Source organism: Coregonus clupeaformis, chromosome 33 (genome assembly GCF_020615455.1).
Source record: "Coregonus clupeaformis isolate EN_2021a chromosome 33, ASM2061545v1, whole genome shotgun sequence".
NCBI classification, from domain to species: domain Eukaryota; kingdom Metazoa; phylum Chordata; class Actinopteri; order Salmoniformes; family Salmonidae; genus Coregonus; species Coregonus clupeaformis.
In genome coordinates, this window is record NC_059224.1 from 22009083 (window position 1) to 22026379 (window position 17297).

At 44.2% G+C, this 17297-nt stretch overlaps 1 protein-coding gene across 5 annotated transcripts in view; it reads right to left on the reverse strand.

Moving 5' to 3' along the window:
- The window catches only part of LOC121548783 (nesprin-1), a 121462-nt gene that overhangs the window by 84966 nt on the left and 19199 nt on the right, over positions 1-17297 (reverse strand). For all 5 annotated transcript variants that reach the window (XM_041860349.2, XM_041860348.2, XM_041860347.2 and 2 more), the window contains 10 exons: positions 16122-16277; positions 9107-9271; positions 8662-8834; positions 8097-8250; positions 7697-7840; positions 7322-7486; positions 5802-6119; positions 5442-5597; positions 4238-4408; positions 1056-1382 (listed from right to left, as the gene is read on the reverse strand). In XM_041860349.2, coding sequence (XP_041716283.2) covers positions 1056-1382; positions 4238-4408; positions 5442-5597; positions 5802-6119; positions 7322-7486; positions 7697-7840; positions 8097-8250; positions 8662-8834; positions 9107-9271; positions 16122-16277 — 1929 coding nt within the window. The remainder of the gene's footprint in view (positions 1-1055; positions 1383-4237; positions 4409-5441; positions 5598-5801; positions 6120-7321; positions 7487-7696; positions 7841-8096; positions 8251-8661; positions 8835-9106; positions 9272-16121; positions 16278-17297) is intronic.

Here is a 17297-nt window from a genome sequence, read left to right on the forward strand (position 1 = left end):
TCCGCAGGCAGAAGGCGAGCGCCGATCTCCACCGCAGTGAGGGTCCTGTATACGCCCCTGGAGATCGAGTCTGGCTCTTGACTCGAAACCTGCCCCTTCGCCTGCCCTGCCGGAAGCTTGGCCGGCGGTTTGTGGGGCCATTTAAAGTCCTGAGGAGATTGAACGAGGTGTGTTACAAGTTGCAACTGCCTAATGACTATCACATTAACCCCTCGTTCCATGTGTCTCTCCTCAGGCCGGTGGTAGCTGGTCCACTCCAGGACAGTGAGATAAGAGAGACCCCTCCGCCCCCACTGGACATCGAGGGGGCTCCGGCGTACTCAGTCCGGTCCATCATGGATTCGAGACGTCGGAGGGGGGGTCTACAATATCTCGTGGAGTGGGAGGGGTACGGTCCGGAGGAACGGTGCTGGGTGCCTAGGAGGGACATTTTAGATCCATCTCTCCTGACTGAGTTCCACCGTAGTCATCCCACGCGCCCGGCTCCGCGTCCTCCTGGTCGTCCCCGAGCCCGGGGTCAGCGCACGGCTCCAGTCAATTCCGCAGAGACTGCTCCTCCTCCTTGTTCGGGCAGGCTTCGGCGTTCGTCGTCCCCGGAGTACTAGCTACTACCGCTTGATGTCTCGATGTTTGTTTGGTCTTGTCTTGTTAGTGCACCTGTTTCATGTTGTGTATTGATTAGGTCACCTATAAGTTTCCTTTAGTTTTGTTTGCAGTTGTGTGTGATTGTCCGCCTGTCCGTTGGTGTCTCTGTACGTTCTTATTGTGGAACGAGTATTTTACGCACTGTGTTGCGTAATCGTTTTGCCTCCTGTGTTTTCGAGGCCGTTTGATTTGGTTCTCTATTCAGTCTGAGTAAAGTCGTTTTGACTGAGCCTCTGTGTCCTGCGCCTGACTCCTACACCGCATCCACATCAGCTACTGTGACAGTCCTAACCAACTTGCCAAAACTATAGTTTGTTAACAATAAATTTGTGGAGTGGTTGAAAAACGAGTTTTAATGACTCTCTATTGAATCAAAGAGCTGAGGGTGAGTGGTTACAGAGGTACCGTACCTTGTACTTGGCCAGCTGGGCTCTCTTCTGGTACAGTTCAGCTTTAGGTTCCAGAGGGGCACTGAGCATGGCTCTGGTCTCCACCACCCACTGGGCCTGGGCCTTGTACCTGTCCTGGAACTCCTTGGCCAGACACACAGCCCTCTCCAGGGTGCTGTGCTCCTGCCGCAGCCCACCGGCTAGCTCCTCCAGTTGGGACAGCCGGGCCTCCACCTCCCCTCCCAGCCCCTCAGCTCCAGCTTCCTCCAGGAAGCCTGCAGCCCGCTCTGCCCGCTCCCTGAGGGCCTTGAGCAGGCCATGGCCCTGCTGAAGCTCAGCCTGGAGAGTCTGGAAGAGAGAGAGGTCATAGAGACACAGAGGATGAATGTTTGATATGTTTACAGTACCGTATAGCTCAGTGTACACAGTGATGCAATCTTTACAAAAATACATGAAAGAGCATTTGTTGAAATAGTGTTGCCTGCATGTGTGAATACACACACAATTTGTAATAAGTTCTAAACAAATACAATTGGATTGAATGTCAATAGAAAAAAGACTGTTGCCAAGATAATTAGATTTGCTTGCACGTAAACTTCTACACAAACGCATTTATTTTATTACCAAATATTCTCAGCAAGTATCACATTAATCTTGTATGTGTGATTCTAGCAACATTCCACACACCAACACACATTCCTTTGTTCCTCCAACAACCCTGTTATCCCGTCCACCTGAGGTTTCACCGACAGTGTTTGAGAAGCTCCACTTTTCCTGGAAGGTCTTTGAACCCGGCAGGTGAGCTGACACCTGCATGGTGAGAACCCGGTGAGACCCAGGTGAGAAATATGAAAGGAGGGCCCAATTACCGGGTCCTTATAATGGACAGAGGCAGCGGGGGTTTCCACGACAACCAACCAACACACACACACGCACGCACGCACGCAAGCACACACACACACACACACACACACACACACACACACACACACACACACACACACACACACACACACACACCCCTCTCCAGGCACATACTTTATTCTATAGGATACCATGGAGCTTTCATCATCACAGGAGAACTATGTAATAACAGCCCAGCTCTGCTGCTACTGCTGTTGATCATACACTAACCTGGTCTGTCTCGGTCTACACACGTTCCTCTACCTTCTCCATCTGACACACTAAACAAGATGTGCAGGTATGTATGGGACTCTTAATAACACCACCTGCCTTTATGTGTCTAATAATACCATAAACACACAGCTGTTGTTGGTAACTGCCAAGTGTAGATATAATCTCCACTAGTTCCATCACAGACTCTTACTAATGTCATTGTAGTGATTTAGTGTGGAGTTGTCTATGAATGCTGCACACAGGAGGTTGGTGGCACCTTAATTGGGGAGAACGGGCTCGGTGGTAATGGCTGGAGCGGAATAAGTGGAATGGTATCAAACACATCCAATACATGGTTTCCATGTGTTTGATGCCATTCCATTAGCTCCATTCCAGACATTATTATGAGCCGTCCTCCCCTCAGCAGCCTCCACTGATGGTGCAGTGTATTAAACTGCCAGCAGTATAAATGTCATACTCAAATTGACTATCAGAACAGTATGTTCTGTATAGGGTTAGGGTTGTACCTATTATATTCTACAGTACAGAAAGATATTTGTATCCAAACACATTGCATAGTCATAAAGCTCTCTGAGAAATAATTATGGAAAAACAGCAAATTAGTCACTATGGAGATCTATAATTGGCCACAGCTAATAAGTACATGTATGTCCAATAACTGTACAAAGCCTGAATCTTTCTATCACTCAATCCAGCAGGATCGATCAGTTATGCTCATTATCATGTTAATCTCCCATCCTCACACTGGGTTCCATCTAGCTCCCCTGTGTGGCTGATGTCTGGTGTTAGTCTGCAGTCTGCAGTGCCACCAGAACACATGTGATGACAACATGTCCTCTGTTCCTATGCAGAGAGGGAGATCGATCCCAGACATGGATTACTGCAAAGCCTGGGTGTGTGTCTGGCGGGAAGGAGTGTGTGTGTGTGTGTGTGTGTGTAGTTAGTGGTCTGGGTGGATTGGGGTGTATGTACTGTGTTATAAGCAGGCAGAGTAATTCATGGATTGCTAGATGAAAAGACAGTGTGTGTGAAATGTGTAGTGTGTTTAAGATGAAGCTTACACAGTGTGTGTGTGTGTGTGTGTCTGTGTGTGTGTGTGTGTGACGCGGAGCGGGAAGGGCATTGCATCAATTACAGTGTCTGTGCCAGCAGGCTCCTGACACTGGTGCTTCTTCATCCTCTGTTTCACAGTGGGAGGGCTCTCTCTGCTACAGAGCTTCCTCTAAAGCCGCTCCCGCTTTGTCTTCATAAAGACACGATCAATACACACACACACACTCTCTCTCTCCCTCCTCCTCACACTCAATATGAACTGTGACAAGTCAACTACTACAGATATTTTGATGTTTTTATGTAGTGTGCGCACGGACACCGTAATATATAAATCGATTTCTTATCAACTCGAGAAGAGCGATGTCAGATCAGAGAGTCAGACAGGGAACCATCTTGTCAAGTGTCCTTATATTTAGGTACTAAATGCTTTTGCTAGCCTTAGAGCTTGTACATGCAAATATTTGCAACCCAAGCCAAACTGCCTAAGCAAACTTTCACATCACTTTGATGTAATGAACAAGCACCTTATGTTGCTTGGCAAGCAAATAATGTTTTTGCTGGCTAGCATAGTGGATTGAAAAGAGCCTTTCGTATGATTCTGTACTAAAATATATATGCCATTTAGCAGACACTTCTATAGAAAGCGACTTACAGTCATGCGTGCATAAATATTTTATGTACGGGTGGTCCCAGGAATCGAACCCACTACCCTGGCATTACAAGCGCCATGCTCTACCAACAGAGCTACAAAGGACTACAAGCTGACTGCTATGAAACTACCTAGAGTAAAACGAATCATTTCTGTGTAATATAGCACAAGTAAGCTTCATTCACTTTTATCAGGGCACTCTAGCGAGGAGGTGTACCTCAGGGTTCTGTACCAATACCACTCATTTAAGCTACCAACTACTGTATGCCTGGGTTCTATAGCAGCAATCTAATATTGTACAGTAAGTGAACAGAAAAGGAGCCACGTTGAACCCTACTCTACCAGGTGTGTCTGTGTTCCGTACCTCTACTTTCTTCATCTTCCTCTCCATGGCAACCCAGTCCAGAGGCTCCATGCTGGCTGCCACGGTTCTGAAATTCTTCTGGGCTGATCTGAGCCAATCAGAGAAGGACACACAGAGTTTCTCAGCCTCCTCTATGCTCCTAAGCTCCTCCTTCAGCTGCTTGATGGTCTCCTAAAAGCGGATTGGATAAAAGGCTGTGGTATAAGAATGAGTGACATCAGACAGCTTGCATCACCCCAGAACCATGAAACTCAACACCTGAAAATATATATTTTTATTCCTTATACAGATTTTTTTTTTTATGTCTTGGATGTGGATATTATTATAAACAAAAATGGTGTTATTGACACATCATTCATTTGACGAATATCTCATGTCCTGTGTATAAAATCCAGGAGTTTTTAGGGGGGTTTTGACATATCATCCACTTGACTTAGACGGTATGGCTATGAATGAGGAGGTATTTTTTGGATTTAGCACATAATCCACTTGACTTGCAGATCCCGTGGCGTGAAGCTCCAATTAGCTGATAGTGCTGAGTGCACACCTTTACTGCAGAGATGGAGACGGAGGTAACAGCTCTGCACCACGGCCCATATGGCCCCACGTTTCACACAGAACAATTGTGTGTGTGTGAGAGTAGAGAGAAAGGGTGGGAGAGAGACAGAAAGAGGGAGTGTGTCTGTGTGTCTGTGTGTGTGTCTGTGTGTCTGTGTGTCTATGTGTGCGTGCATGTGTGCTTGCGTTCACAAGCACACTTGAGAGAAAGTGTGTGTACTGTAGCCTACGTGAGAGACAGAAAGTGTGTGTGTGAGAGTGAGAGGTGCTACTGCAGGTGTAAAAATCAATGGCTCCGCCGGCATTGCCCTTCCACTCTAGGCTCCAGCAGTGTGTGTGAGGAGTGTGAGATTGCCTTCTGTAGCGTTTAATTACAGTCTAAGCCCTGGACCAGAGGAGCACCATTGATTTTCCTTTAGTTCTCCCAAGAGTAGCAGACAAATGAAGAGACTGGCTTCTGAGTGTACTGGGTGTGTTCTGGGGCTCAACTGAACTCTCACTGCAGTGATACAGTACAGCCTCAAGACAATGAAAGTCACTGCAACAAGATCTATTGCCAGACAACTGGGCTATGAGTGTAAATGCAATGTTATCTTATGTACATTTAGTTCATATCAGAAAGATCAGTCAGTAGAGACTGTCTCACCTGTGTGTTGAGTATCAGGGTGTGGTATCGGGCGGTGAGCTGGGTGGCTCTGGTGCTGACCCGGCTGCTGATGTGGGTCTCCTCCAGGACCTGCTGGGCCAGAGCAGACAGCCCATCCACCTCGCTCTGCCGGGCTAGCACACGTTCCTGCCACAGCTGCACAACCATTCACAGAGAAAGACAGAGTTACAATTAGATACTGTAGATGGTTTATATCAAAATGCCATTATTTTGACATCCCATGCCAAAATTGTACCCGTTGGTTTGAGACCATTGAGACACAGCCTAACTCAGTGTAAACGATCCTTCAACACTACTAGACAAACCACAGTCTCTTTCCTCTCTCTATCTAACCCCTACCTGGAGCTGGTTTAGCTGGGCATCCTTGGAAGCTCTGTCAGACCTGCGATGTCCACGGATGTTGGTCTTCCCCTCCATGTCGTCCAGCCACAGGGCCAGGCTCTGGAACCTCTGGCCCATCTGCCTGAGCCTGCCCAGGGTATTGCCCAGCGTAGCCCTGGTCTCCCCCAGCCGGGCCTGGTAGGCCCCCCACTCACGCTGTGCAGTGTCTAGAGCTCGGTCCTCGATCTGGGGCGCACCCCACGGAATCACCCCATCCCTGCTTGACAGCACAGAAGAGAGCAGGGACTGGCCCTGGGAGCAGCGCTCCTGGAGGAGCTGTGGAGGAGAGGGAGAATGGAGGTAGAAAATAGAGAGGGGGGATGATACAGTAGAGCTGGGACAATAAACCAAAAATTCCAGACACCGACATTGCCTTTCTCTTACCGAAGCATTTTGCATACGGCGGTCATTTTCTGTGATTTTGCTACACAATGTTCATGTAGATTGTAGTAAAACTATTGTTCGGTCAACAGTAACAGCCAATCCATTATGTTGATTCCTGCTATCAAAGTATCTGCCTGTCCCTGTTTCACTGTCGGCTGCTGTGTGAGCAAACCACTCTCAGTCCTTCTCCCCACTGTGTGCACAGAGGAGGGATAGATGCATTCAGAGAAGCACAAGCATATGACGGTTGATCAAAATGATATTGCGGGAAAAATACAGTTTTCAAAGCAACTACTGTTGCTCTAGTTACAGAGAGGAGAGTCCGTGCTTTCTGTGAGTATATCATTGATACTTTATTTCTGACCTCTTTGAGTTCATGGTACCACTTTACAACCGGAGTAGGCTGTAGTATGGTTTTAATGCGACCGCGGAACAGAGCAGAGCACGCCATTTGCAGTGAATAGGCCTACATCAAGTATAGCCTAGGCCTAGCGCTGGAAAGTACTTGTAAGGCATTGGCCTACAATTACCGATAGATTAATCAATTAGCATACATGGCTACATAGCAACAATATCATATTTAGAGTTAGCAATCTAGCTAAGTGTTTTGAGTTCCCACTTCTTCAGGTGGTGAATAATATAGCATATAGGCCAATATGCACAAAGATGTTGGCAAATTTATCGCTGAGGAGACAAAAATAAATCTGATCATTCTGGATTCTATTTTGACAGAATGCACATGAAAATATCAATCATGCATTCCGTGGATATGTTAGATGAAATAGCTTACTTTTTGACTCATAGGCTACTATCTCAGTTGTCTTACTTGGCACTGTAAAAAAATTGTCTAGAGCCCTGATGATAATGTAAAGTAACTGTCCATTAAAAAAAATTTTTATCATTGAATTTATTGTTATCGAGCAAAATAGTTACATTTATCACGATATATCATTCAAAACCAACTGACACACTATCCGGAATCCTTGGGATGTCCCTACCTCATTAAAGTTGAAATGTAAAATGGTTAAGGTAAGGGTCCCGGATAGCACTGACCCACACCAAACCAGGCCTACAGTAGGCTGTACTGTACTGACCTGTATCTGCTGTAGTGTGTTCTCCAGGGTGTCCACATCCCCCTCTGGGTGGGACAGCGAGCCCAGGGTTCCCTGCTCCTGCTCCAGCCAGTCTTCAAACATGTGCAGCCCCCTCTGGTAATCCTGATGGGCCAGGACCAGATCCTTAGCCTTGCTGACTGCAGCCTGGGACACAACACAGAGAGATACCACGTAGAGAAACATGACTGGGTTACCGTTTCAAGTAGTGGTTCCCAAACATCTTTGGCATCTAAGCCCTTTTGAATTCTCTTGTGACCTACAAATGAAATAAAGCTACTTCATTATCCAGTCCTGGGAAAGACTACCTTTAAGGACATGAAGGGAAACATAATGAAGTATTAAGGCTGTGGGTACCTTGGCCTTGTCTGTGATGGTGGTGTATCTCTCCTGTAGGCTGTGTACCTCCTGATGGGTAGTGTAGTGTTCAGCCATGTTGGAGCCCTTGGTAGCGATGGTCTCTAATGGACTGCTGTGGCTCAGGACCTCCTCATATAGAAGCTAAAACACATACAGTATCACATTAACCAGCTCTGGATACAGCATAAGAACATGAGAGATTAAATACTTAAAACATGTCACTTTAAAAAAAGAATCCCTTCTTAGTGTGAAAATCAACAACACTACAAGGTGATGATGGTGAATTGCATTTAGTTATTTTCAGGAGTCAAAGTGCTTTACATTGTAAGGTGTGGATTCCCTCCATCCACCACCAATGTGTATACACCCATCCATTACAGTGAGTCCAGTACTGTACCTTGGTCTTGCCCAGGTTGGCGGTCTTGTCTCTCATCTCAGAGTACTGTCTGTCTGAGCAGCCCAGAGTGGCCTCCACACGCTCCATCCACATGATAAACTGACCCACGTCCTCCTGGTAGCTGGTCCACTGGGACAGGGCCCCCTCCAGCTGACTGGATCAGGAAACACACACATTCATTCTCCAGGGTTAGTGACTGTTAGGGTCGTTCTACAAAAATGGTGGCTTTTTGACCAGCCAACTTTTAAAAATGTCAATATTTTTTACTTGTAGCTACTGATAGAGCCAGCTGCTCCTACAAATTCAACCGACCTAAATCAGCTGGGATAGACTCACTGGAGTGTTAATACAAATTACTTCAAGAGTGTATTATAATCTAATACTAATCTTATCATCTGCTAAATGGCATATATTATTATTATTATGATTATTATTATCTAATACAATGAATGCTTATTTTTCTTTGTCAAACGATTACCTGATAACATTGTCTTATTTCCTACCATTTAACCCCTTTGAACCCCTAGATTAAATAGATTGATTAAAGTCAAATATGTCTCCTAACCTTTTACACTGGATGGAGGCGGACAGCAGAGAGTCCCAGGAGTCCTTGAGGTCCTGGATCTGTTTTCGGACCACGGGGACCCCCTCAGCAGAGGTGTTCCTCTGGACAGCATCACCACGTGTTAGCAACATCTTCAGCTGGATCTCCCTCTCCTGACGGGCCGCCAACAGGGCCTGGGGACACACAATCACAGATAAAGATACAGTTACAACCATAGACACAGTTTTAGATACAGATACAACCATCGACACAAACACAGACAAAGAGTAATTCAGTTGTACACTAGTCTTGAGAGCCTCCGAATGTTTACACGAGGGGAGTAATCACTGATACTACACATGGATTTGTAATCACTTTTGAGAGATACAACTCCTTCTCGATCTTTGGGCAAAACTATAGAGTCCCTAGATATCTCTATTCCATTCTTCTAGTCTTCCAAACCTACCTCCAGCTGTATCATCCTGTCCTCCAGTACAGTTTTGTCGGCGGTGGGGGAGAGGCAGGTGTTCAGGGTCCTCTCAGCCTCAGACACCCAGTCCTGGAGCTCCGTCAGACCCTGGGAGAACAGACGGTGCTCCCCTACGATGCGCTCTATCCTGGAGGCCTTGTCCTGAGACCAAGCAGAGCAACTTAAACAAGGTACACTGTATAGGGGCATGTAGAAACGGTTTGGAGTGGTAGCATAGACCAAGGATCAAATAAGACCTACATAAGAACATTTCAGGACCATCAAAACAGTGGTTTTCCTTTCACTCTGGGAAAGATGATATTTTCTGCAGAAAATATGCTGGTCTAGTGGTTATGCCACAGCCTCTTGCACATAATTATACCATGTTGGCATAGGTTAGAGTCCAGTCCTACGGCCTTTGACACAACCTCTCTCTATCTTTCCCCACTGTCAATAAAATCAAAACATGTTTTTATAAATGTGGCCATGGATATGTTACGGACAAGAAAATAATACAGTGGCAACCTTTTCTTTCCCGCTTAACATATCCACAGTGCTGGCTACACGTGGCTTTCTCAAGCGATTCTCTTCCTCCTGTTTCTATGTTACTGAGGGAAGACCTATAAATAGCCTAGCTCGCTAGACAACAATGTAAATAAACCACATTCATCATAGCTGGATATTCTCGTGTGACCAATCTAGTGAAGTGATTGCTTCAGAAGGTCAACCCAATACTAGCATAGCAGTATTTCCTATCTGGTATTTCAGTGAGCATGGTTATATGCACACAATAATACGATTATTGTGGATAGTCAGATTAATACAATAGTTTGTTTAAAACGTTTACATGCTTTGCAAGAAAAACAATTTCCCTAATAATCCTGTTTACATTGACACATCTGAAATCTGGCTACTGATGGGACTTTTTATCAATGTAGAAAATCGGCAATCAAAATAAATGTTCTACCACAGTGACCATGTTATTTTTGCAAAAGTGAGTTAGGACATGTGAAGTTTGTAAGTGAAAACTATTTCTAAGATGCATTTTTTCAGTTTTTCCGAATTCACTTCACCAGCGCATAAGAGGGAGGCTTGCGTTACGGGTGCTGGTACATGTGCAGATCAAATACACCACTGGAATGCCGATTAAGGTGTTCACATGTCCTAACAGTTCAAAATATTGCTCAGAAAACCAGGTGTTTTAATTGGCGTATGCTTACTTAGATTTTTACCTTAAGCCGATTAAGATAGGCAGAGTACGGTGTTTGCATGACTATTTCCATACTCGGCCTACTGTCATAAACAGTTTAATATCGAATTATTAGTATGTACACTACCGTTCAAAAGTTTGGCGTCACTTAGAAATGTCCTTGTTTTTCGAATGAAAAGCAATTTTTTTGTCCATTAAAATAATATCAAATTGATCAGAAATACAGTGTAGACATTGTTAATGTTGTAAATAGCTATTGTAGCTAGAAACAGCTGGTTTTTTATGGAATATCTACATAGGCATACAGAGGCCCATATTTTAATGGACCAAAAAATTGCTTTTCTTTCGAAGACAAGGACATTTCTAAGTGACCCCAAACTTTTGAACGGTAGTGTATGTATATAGTCAGTATATTTTAGTAGTTCTTCAGGGATGTAGGCCCTAGGGAGACGTCATCATGTATTGCAGGCTCTCACATGTTCTTGATAAAATGGCAAGTTCGAGTAATGTTTGTATATGCATGAGTAGCCTGTTGGTGGAATGTGCTGACACATACAGTGGGGAAAAAAAGTATTTAGTCAGCCACCAATTGTGCAAGTTCTCCCACTTAAAAAGATGAGAGAGGCCTGTAATTTTCATCATAGGTACACGTCAACTATGACAGACAAAATGAGAAAAAAATATCCAGAAAATCACATTGTAGGATTTTTAATGAATTTATTTGCAAATTATGGTGGAAAATAAGTATTTGGTCAATAACAAAAGTTTCTCAATACTTTGTTATATACCCTTTGTTGGCAATGACACAGGTCAAACGTTTTCTGTAAGTCTTCACAAGGTTTTCACACACTGTTGCTGGTATTTTGGCCCATTCCTCCATGCAGATCTCCTCTAGAGCAGTGATGTTTTGGGGCTGTCGCTGGGCAACATGGACTTTCAACTCCCTCCAAAGATTTTCTATGGGGTTGAGATCTGGAGACTGGCTAGGCCACTCCAGGACCTTGAAATGCTTCTTACGAAGCCACTCCTTCGTTGCCCGGGCGGTGTGTTGGGGATCATTGTCATGCTGAAAGACCCAGCCACGTTTCATCTTCAATGCCCTTGCTGATGGAAGGAGGTTTTCACTCAAAATCTCACGATACATGGCCCCATTCATTCTTTCCTTTACACGGATCAGTCGTCCTGGTCCCTTTGCAGAAAAACAGCCCCAAAGCATGATGTTTCCACCCCCATGCTTCACAGTAGGTATGGTGTTCTTTGGATGCAACTCAGCATTCTTTGTCCTCCAAACACGACGAGTTGAGTTTTTACCAAAAAGTTATATTTTGGTTTCATCTCACCATATGACATTCTCCCAATCCACTTCTGGATCATCCAAATGCACTCTAGCAAACTTCAGACGGGCCTGGACATGTACTGGCTTAAACAGGGGGACACGTCTGGCACTGCAGGATTTGAGTCCCTGGCGGCGTAGTGTGTTACTGATGGTAGGCTTTGTTACTTTGGTCCCAGCTCTCTGCAGGTCATTCACTAGGTCCCCCCGTGTGGTTCTGGGATTTTTGCTCACCGTTCTTGTGATCATTTTGACCCCCACGGGGTGAGATCTTGCGTGGAGCCCCAGATCGAGGGAGATTATCAGTGGTCTTGTATGTCTTCCATTTCCTAATAATTGCTCCCACAGTTGATTTCTTCAAACCAAGCTGCTTACCTATTGCAGATTCAGTCTTCCCAGCCTGGTGCAGGTCTACAATTTTGTTTCTGGTGTCCTTTGACAGCTCTTTGGTCTTGGCCTTAGTGGAGTTTGGACTGTGACTGTTTGAGGTTGTGGACAGGTGTCTTTTATACTGATAACAAGTTCAAACAGGTGCCATTAATACAGGTAACGAGTGGAGGACAGAGGAGCCTCTTAAAGAAGAAGTTACAGGTCTGTGAGAGCCAGAAATCTTGCTTGTTTGTAGGTGACCAAATACTTATTTTCCACCATAATTTGCAAATAAATTCATTACAAATCCTACAATGTGATTTTCTGGGAAAAAAAATCTCAATTTGTCTGTCATAGTTGACGTGTACCTATGATGAAAATTACAGGCCTCTCTCATCTTTTTAAGTGGGAGACCTTGCACAATTGGTGGCTGACTAAATACTTTTTTTCCCCACTGTATACTGTAGTAGTGAACATTTTTAGCTGAAACAAGCAGATTCACACTTGATTCATGTATTGCCGTGTTGTGATCAGTAATTTGGAAATACATGACACAGCAGCATACATGAAAATAGAAAGAGACAGATACAGAAAACCACAGAGTAACCACTATGCTTTGACATACACTACCAGTCAAAAGTTTGGACACACCTACTCATTCAAAGGGTTTAAGTATATATTTTATATTTAAGATTCTTCAAATAGCCACCCTTTGCCTTGATGACAGCTTTGCACACTCTTGGCATTCTCTCAACCAGCTTCATGAGGTAGTCACTTGGAATACATTTCAATTAACAGGTGTGCCTTCTTAAAAGTTAATTTGTGGAATTTATTAATGCGTTTGAGCCAATCAGTTGTGTTGTGACAAGGTACGGGGGGTATACAGAAGATAGCCCTATTTGGTAAAAGACCAAGTCCATATTATGGCAAGAACAGCTCAAATAAGGTGTAGATAGTAAGTATAGGCTGGAAGTAGAGGCCTGGGCATTGTTGTTCACTAATTTACCCCAAGTAGGGAAAGGATGACGGGGTTGAAAAGTAATAAAGGGGAGTATATATATAAAAAACATGGGGGATTGGAAGTGATGCAGACAATTACATTGATAGAAGTTACAATCTATCTGCAATATTAAGCTGATCTACCCCCAGAAAAAAAATGAAAAAGAAAAAAAGAACAGCTCAAATAAGCAAAGAGAAATGACAGTCCATCATTACTTTAAGACATGAAGGTCAGTCAATATGGAACATTTCAATTACTTAGAAGGTTTCTTCAAGTGCAGTCGCAAAAACCATCAAGCGCTATGATGAAACTGGCTCTCATGAGGACCGCCACAGGAATGGAAGACCCAGAGTTACCTCTACTGCAGAGGAAAAATTCATTAGTTACCAGCCTCAGAAATTGCAGCCCAAGTAAATGCATCAGAGTTCAAGTCACAGACACATCTCAACATCAACTGTTCAGAGGGGACTGTGTGAATCAGGCATTCATGGTCGAATTACTGCAAAGAAACCACTACTAAAGGACATCAATAAGAAGAAGAGACCTGCTTGGGCCAAGAAACATGAGTGATGGACATTAGACCGGTGGAAATGTGTCCTTTGGTCTGGAGTCCAAATTGGAGATTTTTGGTTCAAACCGCAGTGTCTTTGTGAGACGCGGTGTGGGTGAACAGATGATCTCTGCATGTGTAGTTCCCACCGTAAAGCATGGAGGAGGTGGTGTTATGGTGTGGGGGTGCTTTGCTGGTGACACTGTCTGTGATTTATTTAGAATTCAAAGCACACTTAACCAGCATGGCTACCACAGCATTCTGCAGCGATACGCCATCCCATCTGGTTTGCGCTTAGTGGGACTATCATTTGTTTTTCAACAGGACAATGACCCAACACACCTCCAGGCTGTGTAAGGGCTATTTTACCAAGAAGGAGAGTGATGGAGTGCTGCATCAGATGACCTGGCCTCCACAATCCCTTGACCTCAATCCAATTGAGATGGTTTGGGATGAGTCGGACTGCAGAGTGAAGGAAAGCAGCCAACAAGTGCTCAGCATATGTGGGAACTCCTTCAAGACTGTTGGAAAAGTATTCCAGGTAAAGCTGGTTGAGAGAATGCCAAGAGTGTGCAAAGCTGTCATCAAGGCTATTTGAAGAATCTCGAATATAAAATATATTTTGATTTCTTTAACACTTTCTGGGTTACTACATGATTCCATATGTGTTATTTTATAGTGTTGATGTCTTCACTGTTATTCTACAATGTAGAAAATAGAAAAAATAAAGAAAAATCCTTGAATGAGTAGGTGTGTCCAAACTTTTGACTGGTACTGTACATACAGTTGAAGTCGGAAGTTTACATACACCTTAGCCAAATACATTTAAACTCAGTTTTTCACAATTCATTACATTTAATCCTAGTATAAATTCCCTGTCTTAGGTCAGTTAGGATCCCCACTTTATTTTAAGAATGTGAAATGTCAGAATAATAGTAGAGAGAATGATTTATTTCAGCTTTTATTTATTTCATCACATTCCCAGTGGGTCAGAAGTTTACATACACTCAATTAGTATTTGGTAGCATTGCCTTTAAATTGTTTAACTTGGGTCAAACGTTTCGGGTAGCCTTCCATAAGCTTCCCACAATAAGTTGGGTGAATTTTGGCCCATTTCTCCTGACAGAGCTGGTGTAACTGAGTCAGGTTTGTAGGCCTCCTTGCTCGTACAAACCTTTTCAGTTCTGCCCACACATTTTCTATAGGATTGAGGTCAGGGCTTTGTGATGGCCACTCCAATACCTTGACTTTTTGTCCTTAAGCCATTTTGCCACAACTTTGGAAGTATGCTTGATGTCTTTGTCCATTTGGAAGACCCATTTGCGACCAAGCTTTAACTTCCTGACTGATGTCTTGAGATGTTGCTTCAATATATCCACATCCTTTTCTTTCCTCATGAGGCCATCTATTTTGTGAAGTGCACCAGTCCCTCCTGCTGCAAAGCACCCCCACAGCATGATGCTGCCACCCTCGTGCTTTACGGTTGGGATGGTGTTCTTCGGCTTGCAAGCCACCCCCTTTTTCCTCCAAACATAACGATGGTCATTATGGCCAAACAGTTCTATTTTTGTTTCATCTGACATTTCTCCAAAAAGTAAGATCTTTGTCCCCATGTGCAGTTGCAAACCATAGTCTGGCTTTTTTATGGCGGTTTTGGAGAAGTGGCTTCTTCCTTGCTGAGCGGCCTTTCAGGTTATGTCGATATAGGACTCGTTTTACTGTGGATATAGATACTTTTGTACCTGTTTCCTCCAGCATCTTCACAAGGTCCTTTGCTGTTGTTCTGGGATTGACTTGCACTTTTCGCACCAAAGTACGTTCATCTCTAGGAGACAGAACGCGTCTCCTTCCTGAGCGGTATGACGGCTGCATGGTCCCATGGTGTTTATACTTGCGTACTATTGTTTGTACAGATGAATGTGGTACCTTCAGGCATTTGGAAATTGCTCCCAAGGATGAACCAGACTTGTGGAGGTCTATAATTTATTTTGGCTGATTTCTTTTGATTGTCCCATGATGTCAAGCAAAGAGGCACTGAGTTTGAAGGTAGGCCTTGAAATACATCCACAGGTACACCTCCAATTGACTCAAATTATGTCAATTAGTCTATCAGAAGCTTCTAAAGCCATTACATCATTTTCTGGAATTTTCCAAGCTGTTTAAAGTCACAGTCAACTTAGTGTATGTAAACTTCTGACCCACTGGAATTGTGATACAGTGAATTATAAGTGAAATAATCTGTCTGTAAACAATTGTTGGAAAAATTACTTGTGTCATGCACAAAGTAGATGTCCTAACCGACTTGCAAAACTATAGTTTGTTAAGAAGAAATTTATGGAGTGGTTGAAAAACGAGTTTTAATGACTCCAACCTAAGTGTATGTAAACTTCCGACTTCAACTGTAAATCCCAACAACAAGTTTGACTTGGAGCAGAGCATGCATCAAGCAGGGAACACTTCCAAGCCATGTCCATACCTACCCCAGCCAGGGGTAACAGTGAGGGGGGTGACAGAAGGGGTAACAGGAGGTAGGTGGGGGTCTAGTATTACCTTGGTCAGGTTGCTGAGGGCTAGGTACTGTGCAGACAGCTGGGACACACGGTGGACGAAGCCCTTTCCTGCAGCCTGGCCCTCCCAGAGCCGGTGGGCCCTCTCCCTCAGCTTGCCCAGCTCAGCCTCACGACATGAAAGCTCCTCCAACACACACTGGGAGAGGACCGCAGGACCGGAGGGGGAAGTCCGTGGAAGGGTATGGTGGTGGAGGGTTGAGGGTTGGGGCGGTAGACGTTTGGGGTAGAGGGAAGGGGATAAAAAGTAGGGAGGATTTGTTGATTGATATTGGGGTAGTAGGAATGAAGGTTCAAGGGATTAGGGTACACGAGGGGCCCACAGGGTAGGGGAACGAAGGGGGGACACATGCCACATCACAGAGACAGAGACAGAGCAACATTAACATCCAGGGATAAGACAAGGGGAATACCACAACATCTTAAAAAATTGCATCCACAACATCTCTTGATGTTCTTTTTTTAAAAGACCATGGTTAGTCAGGTAGATACAACAGAACAGAACAGGGGGAGAGGAGTCAAGGCTGAAGGATGCTGAGAGAAGGGGAAGGTATGATAGAGGGAGGGGGTATTGGTAGCGTAGGGATCAGACATACAGCTTGTATTGTATTGTACAGTAGAGCTTCGGGGGAGATGTTATTGCTTGCAGGGCAGACAAAGGGCAGGCGAGAAACAGAAGCGCTACAACAGGCGACAGATTAAATACAAAAATAGCAACAACGATAAGGGGCAGAGCTTTCAGATGCGCTTGATATTTATTATTTATTTATTTTGTCAGGTTCATCTTTCCTCCTGTCTCTCTTTTTTTTTGTCTCGGCGAGCCGTGGCTAGGGCTGTTATCGTATCCTGAAAATGTTTTTTTAGCCGCACAGAATAAAAAAGGAAATTAATTAGATTTTGGACTTATCCTCCGACTATTGTGTCAAAATGCTGCTCTAATCTGATCCAGCGGTGCTTGACAAATGTAATTATAGGTCCCAGTATGCTCTAAATTGATTTCAGACTTACTTAAGGGACATAATGTAGCTTAGGTATAACTACATCTCTCTTCTCTCCCAACTGAATCCAGTCAGTTATATCACTAAATAAACTGTACTGACAGAAAGCATGCGCTTATAAAACAGGTTTTGAAAAGAAAAAAAGACAAGGTTCAATAACA